The sequence below is a fragment of the Tupaia chinensis genome, unplaced genomic scaffold (assembly GCF_000334495.1).
Source record: "Tupaia chinensis unplaced genomic scaffold, TupChi_1.0 Scaffold000644_1, whole genome shotgun sequence".
NCBI classification, from domain to species: Eukaryota; Metazoa; Chordata; class Mammalia; order Scandentia; family Tupaiidae; genus Tupaia; species Tupaia belangeri.
In genome coordinates this window covers 6,816,250-6,826,524 of record NW_006160165.1, presented here as the reverse complement: position 1 = coordinate 6,826,524, position 10,275 = coordinate 6,816,250, and the positions used below count along the sequence as shown (strand labels likewise).

At 62.2% G+C, this 10,275-nt stretch overlaps 1 protein-coding gene across 1 annotated transcript in view; it reads right to left on the bottom strand.

Annotated features, from left to right (window-relative positions):
• The window catches only part of CUL4A (cullin 4A), a gene marked incomplete at its 5' end in the record, with an annotated part of 31,429 nt that extends 22,779 nt beyond the window's left edge, over nt 1–8,650 (bottom strand). Inside the window, 5 exon segments of the mRNA XM_014592049.2 lie at nt 315–404; nt 651–813; nt 2,487–2,560; nt 3,917–3,986; nt 8,547–8,650. Of these exon segments, the coding sequence (XP_014447535.1) occupies nt 315–404; nt 651–813; nt 2,487–2,560; nt 3,917–3,986; nt 8,547–8,650 (501 nt within the window).
• Between the last annotated feature and the right edge of the window lie 1,625 nt (nt 8,651–10,275).

Below are 10,275 nucleotides of genomic sequence, written 5' to 3'. Positions count from 1 at the left end.
CGGGTGGACGCTGGACGTCCGTCACCAACCACGCAGGGGCCAGGCCATTCTCATGACAAGACTCAGGTCGACGCTGCACGTCCGTCACCAAGCACGCAGGGGCCAGGCCATTCTCATGACAAGACTCAGGGTTGACGCTGCACGTCCGTCACCAAGCACTCAGGAGCAGGGGCAAAGCCAAGGCAAGAGTCCAGTTCTCCCATCTCAAGGATGGCGATCACGCCAGGGGTCAGTGATGTCACGCTGTGGCTGAGATGTGAGCGTGAGACCGAGCAGTTATCGAGGGAAGGCGGTCCCCAACGGCCCATGCTCACCTCTCTTTCCTGCATTAACCTTTGGCCTTCTGCAGCATACAGACAGTTAGTCTCTTCCAAAAACTTCAGTTCGAAGGAGTCCTTATACACCTAAGAAAGGAAAGTTACCGACAGACGCGCTCCCCATCTGGCTCCCGCGCAGCAGAGGCTGTGTGACTGGGCCACACTGCCCGGCCGTGCTCGGCCCTCCCGCTGTAGAGCTCGGGTCCCCTTCTGCGGGCTGTCTACACCAGACTGTCTGCACCAACGTCGGCCTCTGTCTCTCATTTGCTGCCGGAGCTGTCTCTATGAGCAGACCCGCGTCCCGCGCGGTCCTGGGGCGGGCTGGGCGCTCACCTGCAGGTCGGAGAGCATGCCCAGCAGGCTCCGCAGCAGGCTGCGGTCCACCGCGTCGCCGTGCCGCTCCCGTGCGATGAGCAGGAGCAGCCCGTCGATGGTCCTGCTCTGCACCATCTTGTCACTGATGATGTGGTTTCTAAACAGCTCTAGTCCCATGTCCCTGCGTGGACCAAGACAAGCGACCTCCTCACTTCTGCGGTCCTGAATGAGGCCGCTCTGCACGGACCCCGAGGAAACGCGGCCCGCTGTCTCCCCACACGGGCACCAGCACCCCTGAAAACCGGCCTGTGTGGCCAGTGGGGGTTGCAAAGTGTCACAGGGGAGGTGCTGAGATGGCCCCTGCGAGGACACCCAGGTGACGTGCACAGCTCGGGGGCCGCAGCTGGGCTCGCACCACAGTGTCCTCGGGCCCTGCCCTCGAGGCTCTCAGTGCCTTGCTCCGGCTGGCCACTGTGGCTGGATATCTGGCCAGGCCTCCCCTTCAGACGACCAGCTCAGGCTCCAGGGCCAGGTCTGGGGAGGCCAGGTTATCCCAGCTCGGTGCCTTCCTCCCTACGAAGGGGGCGGATGGTCAGGCCGCATGGAGGCCCGAGGGGCTGGAGTTAGGGAGCAGAGCTCGCAGGATGGCTGCTGTCCAGTGGCGGCCGCTGGTCCCTCCTCAGTGCTTCCCCGGGGACGCGTCTTTCCGTACAGCGCCAGGCCGTGTGGCTGGTGTGTCCAGGGTGTGCTGGACTTGGGAGAGAAGGAAAACTGGGCCAGCAGGTGGCATGCTGCTTAAGGCGCTGGACTCCCACATGGCCAACCACGGTTCAAGTCCCAGACCTGAAGGCTTGAAAATCATGCCAGGTGTGTGCACATGCCCCAGATCCTGAGAGGACCATGGAGAACAGGCCGTGTGGCCACCCCAGGGTGATTTCTCACTTTCGCTTTCACCATCTACCTGCTTCTAACAAGCACATGTGTCCTGTGGCAAAAACCTTAACTAAAAAACCAAAAATTAAAAACAAAAAGGAAAAAAGGGAGGGAGGAGTGAGTCCAAAACCGCAGTGAGGTTGTCACGTGAAGTGCCTGCTGGGTGCGGGGGCTCAGGTCGCGGGCAGCTCACTCGAGTCACTCCAGTGTGGCCAGAGCAGAGGTCAGGCTGCCTGCCGGCGCACGTGGGGGGGCGTCGGAGCGCACGCCACTCCAAGGACCTGTGCTCAGAGAGGGTGCGACAGCTCTCCGCTCTCCAGGAGGGCGGGAGGGACTGCTACAGCACTGGGGGCAAGAGGGCCGGGACGCGCCAGCATGACACTGGGGCAGCCCCGGCACACAGGGAGGGCGCGCCCACGAGGAGGGCTCCAGGTGACCCTGGGTGGCGCAGGACAGCTCTCAACCTGTGAGTCCCTGAAAGTGACAAGATGCTGGGGGAACCACAGCCCCGTGTCCGAGGCCACTCCGAGCAGCTGGCAGTCCCTCTGAGTTCCAGCTGGGCGCTGTGGCCGGTGAGAGCCACTCTAGGCTCACTCTGAAGCTGCCGGAGGAGACCGAGGCCCTTGCCTCTCCTTGTGACCGGGTCCTGGGCGGGGGCCGTGCTGTGGCCCAGGCTGTTACAGGGACATGCTCAAGCAGCTGTCCTGGCGGTGAGGCTAATGTGGGCTGGGGAAGGGCCAGAACCCTCCTACCTGGGGCCCCGCCTGCCCAGCTCCCTCCCAGCCCTGGCTGCTGAGCGGGTGAGAGCACGTGAACCCCTGGGTGTGCAGGAGTCAGACAAGTGAGAAGAGGGGCATCTCTCCGTCTCTCCCACACACATGCCGCTGAGATAGCCAGTGTGGCCGTGGCTGGGACACTCACCAGAGAGAAGGCAGCATGGAGTTCTGCAGGACGTAGGTGCGGTCCAGGAACAGGAAGATGCTTCTGATCATGATCTGCAGGCCGGAGGCGGGACGTCAGCAGGCAGCCAGGACTGGGCTCTGGTCCGTGCTCCTGCCCTGGACGGACCCGCTGCTGCCCAGCAGACAGGGTGGCTGCCTCTGCCCCAGCTGTGCCTTGTCCCGGGGCTCAAGCACGTAGCCTAAGGGAGGCCTTCACATGGCCCTCTCCTGATGTTACCGAGCATGACACCAGATCGGGAGATGCCTGGGCGAGACACATTAGCTCTCAGGCCCCCAGGTGGCAGGAGGTTGTGGCACTGGCCTGGCCGACTGCAGTTCGAGTCCTGGACCGGTGGCTTGAAAATCACACCAGTCCATGTGTGTGCACGGCCCAAACACTGAGGGCGTGGAGAAGGGACTGCAGCATGGCCTCCCCTGGGGGGCGATCTCTCTGCCAAGTGCACGTGCTCTCTAGCACAAATAAAAACGTTTTCTGCAGCGATGCGGCACTGGGACAGGTGCAGGTCCTGACGCAATAGGGCAGGTGGTGTGAACAGGACGCGGGAAATCAGGTGCTTCCTGCTCCACCAGTATACCCACTCCTGCCGAGCCGGCCACTCTGGCGGTGGGGACGGGCTGATCCACATCGACAACACCTTCGTGTGAAGGTCTTCTATTTCTCGCATCTGCCAAGGCCCTGGCCCAGAGCAGATGGTTTCCTGCAGACCTCTTACAGAAAACAGCAGAGCCCAGCTGCCCAGGGGGGCCATCTGCTCATGCAGCACACAGCGGAGTCACCCCAGTGAGGCATCCAGCAAGCCCAAGACCTTGCCCGTCCAGCTGCAGGAGGCCTGGAACCCAGCTGGATGACTAGCCATCGGCCCTGTTTGGGAGCTCCTGGGTCCTGCTGCTCTCACTGACTCCGGCTTGCCAAGGCCCCACCTGGGAGGGCCGAGGCGTTTGCCCTCCTCACTGCCCACTCTGCTGCTGCTCAGCCACGCGGGGGGTGGAGGGCAGCGTGGGACCTGAGTAGAAGCATGGGGGACCTTGTGCCTCAGCTCTGGGTTGGTCTGCGTCCTCCATGGTGGGGGAGGCCGGGGTTCGATCAAAGACAGCTGAGTTAAAGAGGACACATGGTCTGGCTGCTCTGGCCGCCCTGAGGTCACCTGCCTGGTAGCCCAGAGGCCTGATGAGGACAGGCCACAGAGGGCTGCATGGTGGAGTGCTGCTGGGCCCCGGGAAAGGTCTCCTGGGGTAGCCGCCCGGGCTGGCAAGCTGGGTCCTGCTCACACCCTGCTGGGGTGCCTGCCGTCTGTCTCTCCCGCGTGGAAGAAATAAACAGGGACAAGTAATAGAAGTCCAGGGCGAGTGGGCTGTGAACCCGCGCCGTGACGAAGCGCACGCACTTACCATCTGTCTGCAGTGGTCTTGCCAGCACGTGTTAATCTTCTTTAAGAATAAGACACTATCTAGCGAGTCTGTGCAGACCTGCTAAGGAGAATGCCAACATCGACCACCAGTGAGACCTCAGCCCTCGCCAACGACCACACATGTCGCCCACAAACCAGAACCCAGGAAGGGAGCAGGCTGTGGCGGACACGTGTTCCTGGAGCTCATGTGCAGAAGGTGACGGACGGAGGGGGCCTTGGGAGGGAGGGGACTGTGAGGACGGAGCCCTGTGAAGGGTTAGAAAGGGCTCAGCACCAAAGGCCCCAGAGCTACCTAGCCCCCCGCACAGGACACCGTGAGCAGCACAGGCAGGGACCAGGTCGCGTGTGGGCCTCCCCACATGTGGACCCCGCAGCACCGGCTCGACTCCTGGCCTTGGGACTGAGAGAATTCCCGCCGTCTCCACGCTGCGCAGCCCACGGAGCTCCGAGAGCAGCCCATACCGGCTGCACCAACCCAAGGCCCTTAGGCTGCATCCTCACCCCTACGGAGGCTGCATGGCCGTGGTGGTCCCCACAGCCTGCCTCTCCTTATCCCGCCTTTGCTGCCAGCTCTCAGCCTTGCCTGTTGGGACTCACAGCCAGGCCAGAAGGCCATGGCTCTGGGGGGGCTGGCGGCTGGGAGGAGCAGTGAGGCTTGCAGGCGACCCTTGGCCCCCGGAGAGCTGAGACATCTTACTTACACAATGAGTCACAAACATTCCCAGCTGGACACCTAGGTGTTTTTAAGAGTGGGCCACAGTGCAGTCTGCGAGAAGCCCAGACCGTGGACTCCTAACATACCCGTGGCCCAGGCCTCGTGCCGCCCGGGCACCCACCACCTGGCCACGCCGCTCTGCCGGCACAGAGCTGCCTACCTCCGAAGCTGCACAGCTCCCCGCACGGCTCCCTCCCTGCAGGCGCAGCGGCAGTGCAGGTGGGCAGAGCTCCGTTCCCGGCCTAGGTCCTGGCCCGCACCCTGGCTCCCTGACGCCTGCCAGGACAGAAGCACAGCCTCCGGGCCCACGAGGACGGCCACGTCAGTCACGTGAGGCATGCACAGGGCAGGCAGGTGCCGCCGTCTTCAGTCGGCAGGGACTCTGGGAAGGGAGAGGAGCTTCGAGCCCGGCTGGGGCCTCTGTTGCTCCCCATGCCCCGTGGCCCTGGCCTCACTCTCCTGTGGGGCTTTCTTGCCCCCTAAGAGGCACTGCCAATGCAGCAAGGACGTGGAGACCTGGCCAGCTGCGTGGCGGTCGAGGCAGCTGGATGTGCTGACATGGACGGGATGGTTTGAGCCGCAGGTGCAAGTCGCGAGGTGACACGGAGCACAAGGACTGCCTCACTTCCCGTCACTCTGGCCCTGGAGCACTGACGTCACAAGTCAGAACCTCCTCTGCGCTCGGCTGCACGGGCCACGCACCTGCACCCATCACGGCACCACGCGGGGCTGCAGAGCCAACGGCTTCGACTCCGTGCTCACCAAGAACAGGTGTGTGTGTCCCCGGTGTGTCTCCACTGCAGTCTGCACCACTGTGAGGCTCAGCGGGTTGGAAAGCGAGGCCACACAGCCCCCTAAGCCCGGCAAGGTTACTGAGCCTGGCATTCCGACACCGCCACAGGTCAGGTGTTGCCGTGACAGAGGAGGGTGTGCCGGGTGTGGGCTCCCAGCAGGGTGGGACGGTGCAGCGTGGAGTGCTCATTAAGTGAGAAACTCCTGGAGCCGTCCCAGGTCAGCAGAGCGCCCCAGCACCTCTATGTCCCTCAGCGGAGCACGGGGTAGCCTGGCACCACGGTGAAGCGTCTGCTCAGCTCCCACCCTGCGGGTCCCAAACTCCAGGCCCCAGGGCTAGACTGCACCTGCCACTCCTACGTCATCTCAGGGCACGAGGCACAGGGCCCGAGTCCTCCAGCAGCCCTCCGAGGTGAGCCAGGCAGGCCTCAACCACAGCGACAGCAACACTGCACTTAACGTGGCATGGGGAGAGCCCTAGGCATCACAGCCACAATCTTTTTTTTGTTTTTTTTTTTTTTTAAGAGGTTTTTGCTATAGGGCACATGCGCTCGCCAGAGAGACAGAGACAGACAGAGAGACAGGAAGCGAGAAATCACCCCCCCCCCCCCGGGGAGGGATGGCCACACCGCAATCCCTTCTCCTCCATTCTCCTCTCGGGATCCTGGGCACACACGCGCACGCGCCCGGCGTGAGTTTAAGCCACGGAGTCCAGGACTCGAACCACGGTTGACTATGTGGGAGTCCAGCAACATAGCCATTACGCTAACTGCTGGTCCCAGCGTCAGCTGGATTTTGACAACGCTTCCTCCAGGCTGCACGCTAGATCTGGCCTTCACTTCTGTCCACCTCGTTCGACTCTGACGGGGTGCTTCTTACATGGTGCCCTGCCTTGCTAGTGCTTCAGATGAGGTCCCGCTCAGACCGGCGGCGATGGTACAAGCTTCTTCTGCACAACCAATTTTAACCCATGCAGCTTCTTCACAACACACACTTGCCATGAACGTTCTGAAGACTTCTTCCGCATGTTGGTCTTTTTACTGAAAAAATCCTCACGAGACCCTCAGAAGCTTGCAGACGTGTAGGTTAACCTGTAGTGCAGGCAGATGCAGATTCGACTTGCAGCTCACCACAGCCCAGATGCCACCATTCCTGGGCTCCGGGTCACCCGGACGGCTCGGCCCCGGCCCTGCACTCCGGGTCGCATGGACAGCTCAGCTCTGGCCCTGCACTCCAGGTCACCCGGACGGCTCAGCTCAGGCCCTGCACTCCGGGTTGCACGACGGCTCGGCCCCGGCTCTGCACTCCGGGTCGCATGGACAGCTCAGCTCTGGCCTTGAACTCCAGGTCACCCGGACGGCTCAGCTCCGACCCTGCACTCCAGGTCACATGAACCACTCGGCCTCGGGCCCTGCACTCCAGGTGGCACGGACCACTTGCTTCATGCCTCATGCCGTGGCTCCAGGTCCCACCCTAAATGCCACACAGAGCATGCCCGCCCCCCTCGCTCCTACCTGGCACCCGAGATGCCCCGTGACTAGCAAGGACACCAGCAAGGACTGTTTTCTCCTACTTTTATGAAGCGAGTGGCCATCTTGTAACTGTGTTCTCATCATAGAATCACGGAAGCACTGACTCCCTCGTACGGCCCAGGTCAGGCCGTGACCAGGAGGTGCGTCCCCGGTCCCACGTCGGGGCAGCACACAGGACACGCCTATGGTGAGCAAGCGATTGACAACACAGGCCGGTCCACAGGGGAGGGTAGTGGGCAGGGGTGCCCAGGGCCGCTTCAAGCACATGGGGGCAACAGCCGGACTAGGACAAAACAGCCCTGGTCATCCCCGAGGCGCTGGGTTCGCTGATGGCCACACCTGGGGGCCAGACGATGTGCAGGCACCGACCTCCGGGGCGTGTCCCTGGACTGGGCCCTCCAGCAGCCCCTACGCTGTGGTCTCGGGCAGGTGCAGCGTCTGTGATATGGGGTCCTTCGCGGGTGCCTCCCGAGATACGTGGGCCTCTGGCCAGGCTCCCAAAGGCCCTGCGTGCTCAGTGTTATCTGGGACAGCAGGCCGAGCAGGGCGGGGAGCACCTGCCAACACCCTCCAGACGGAGGTCGCTTCGTTGCATGGGGCTCGGCATCAGGACGGGGACTGCACCTCCCAGCAGGGCTCCTAGGACTGGCTTAGCCTCCCGAGGCGAGGGGATGGGAGGGCTGAGGTACGAGAGCACGTACAGACCAGTAGCCCCATCACCCAGTTCCACACACAACAAAATGGAGGCCCAGACAAACGGCCACCAGAGATTTCCAGCCATCACCAGCTCGGCTCTGATCCCTCCCCCAGAGCCATGCACAGGGTCCCTGCAGCTGCTGGGGAGCTCGACCATGCCGCCAGAGCCCAGCGTGGGGCGGAACTGCATGGGGCACACAGGGGGCGCTGCCCACCGTGGGCGCTCTGGCTGGCTGGCAGTGGACGTGAGGGCTGTTACTCCGAGGGCTCAGGCTACACAGGGCTGCCTTGGCGGCCCAGGGAGGCCGACTCTCTCACAGCCCAGAGTGGCTAACACTCGCGTAGACCGAGGGTCCGAGGCCGGCCTTGGTCCTCCGCCACAACCTCCCTCCCAAACTGGTGAGAGCCCAGCCTTGCTGTCACCGCGCCTAGCCGCCTGCCAGTCATAACTGAGAGGTGGGCAGGGTGGCGCCCAGCTGCCAGGCTGCAGAAAACCCCTCCCTGAGCTCATGGCCACTGTGGAGGGTGGGGCTGGGGGGACGTTGCCAGAACTTCCCCAAGTTCTCCTACCAGACTCAGCAAATGCGTTTTGAATTCTGATCAGCAATTTAAATGGTAAATGTTTCACGTAGAAGATCAGCAATTTAAATGGTAAATGTTTCACGAAGACAGCCCGTGTGTACGTGTGCGTGCGTGTGTGTGTGCGTGTGTGCAGGGTCATGGAACACGTTTGAGATTTTCATTCTATAAATGAAGGAGAATTTAAAAAGCAGTCATTTCAATACTAAGAATGAGCATCAGCCCTTTAGCCCACAAACGCTCGGTGTGAAGAGACTCAGGTAACGATCAGCAATGTCCCGGCCAGAAAAGGATATCCTCGGAACTGCAGGGTCTGGGCCTGGACGTGGTCCTCGCAGGCCTGGCGCAGCTGTCTGTAGAGAGTGGGCGAGGCTCTGTGAGAGCAGAGGTTTTCCACGGCCTAGGGGAGAGGACACGTTCGTTACCACACGCTGAGAGCACCACTCAGGTACACCAGCCGCGGCCCTTCCTGCGGGGTGCCGGAGCCTGGCGACCTAGAGGTGCCGTGACCAGGCGCCTGACCCATGCGCCTGGGGCCCAGGGCCCACCTCCCTCTGAGCCGGGCATGACAGGCACAGCCTTGCAGTGGCCACATCTGGGTGCTCCGACGCCTCCGCAGGTCACAGGAGCGTAGTGTCCCTGGGGATGACCACGGGACATCACGGCTCAGACCCCGGAGTGTCGTTCCCTTGGTGACCTCCTCCCTATCAGGAGGGGTGGGTCCAGTTCCTCCTCCCTCCAGGCTCATGGCCTCCGAGGTGCTGCCCTGCACAGTGGACGACTGACGAAGCAGCAGGCAACGTCCCGGGACAGAGGCCTTCTTCCAAAGCATTTCGATCCACATCATGGAAACAACGTTTTCCATTTTTTTTTTAAAAAAGAATTATTTTAACTTTACTTATTTAATTTGACCAGAGAAGAACAGAGCGAGAGAGAAGGGGCAGGGGTGGGTGAGAAAGCAAGCTGCGGGAACCAGCAGTTAGCGTAATGGCTATGTTGCTGGACTCCCATGCAGTCGACCGCGGTTCGCATCCCGGACCCGGTGGCTTAAAACTCACGCAGGGCGCGTGTGCGTGCGTGCCCAAGATCCCGAGAGGAGAATGGAGGAGAAGGGATAGCGGCGTGACCATCCCCCCTGGGGGGTGATTTCTCGCTTTCTGTCTCTCTGTCTCTGTCTGTCTGGCGAGCACATGGGCCCTATAGTGAAGAAACTTCTCCCCCCAAAAAAAATAAAAAGAAAAGAAAAAAAGAAAGCAAGCTGCCAAGTCTGGACCTCGAAACGAGGTTGGCCACGTGGGAGTCCAGTGTCCTTAACCACCAGGCCAGCTGCCGGTCCCCGAAGTTTGAAGTTCTCGTCAGCTCTGATAAAAGTCCCCTTCAAATCTCACGTACGAAGTGAGGCTCTCACTCGGTCTGAACGTGCAGTACTGCAGACACCTGCCGGTAGCCACTTACACGTATCTCATGTGCCGCACACGCATGAAGTAACCGCCGTGACCGTCGCCGTGTGAGACAGCGGCATGTCTGCGGAGCCCAGAACACGCCAGGCAACGGCGATCGCTCACACATGCCACGTGCCGGCCTTCCAAGCACACCACTGGCGTGACGAGGCTCCTCCCGCCCCACGGCCCGCTTCTCTCTCAAAGACGCGGAGCTCTGCTTCCACCAGTGCCGTGCGGTGACTCTGCGGCGCCCTCTCTGCCACGCCGGCACGCCACGGGGCACGCCACCCGCCTCCGGACCTTCCTGAGACCGACACGGGCCCTCCTGCCTCAGTCCACACGACTGTCCCCACGCGCCGCGTCCTGCACCCCGGTGGCCGGCAGGACCCGGGGCTGCTTCTGCTCCCACAGACCAACTCTGGAGACGGCGGTGTTTAAAGGAGCAGAAGTACCTTGTCCACACCCGGCGAGGGCGGTGTGGCTGTGTCAGCGTGCCGTGGCCACTGCCCGGCAAGAGCCGTCCGGAGAGCGGGAGGGGGCGCAGGCGGCGGGGGCCTGCGTGTGGGCGGGCCCGGGGGCACCA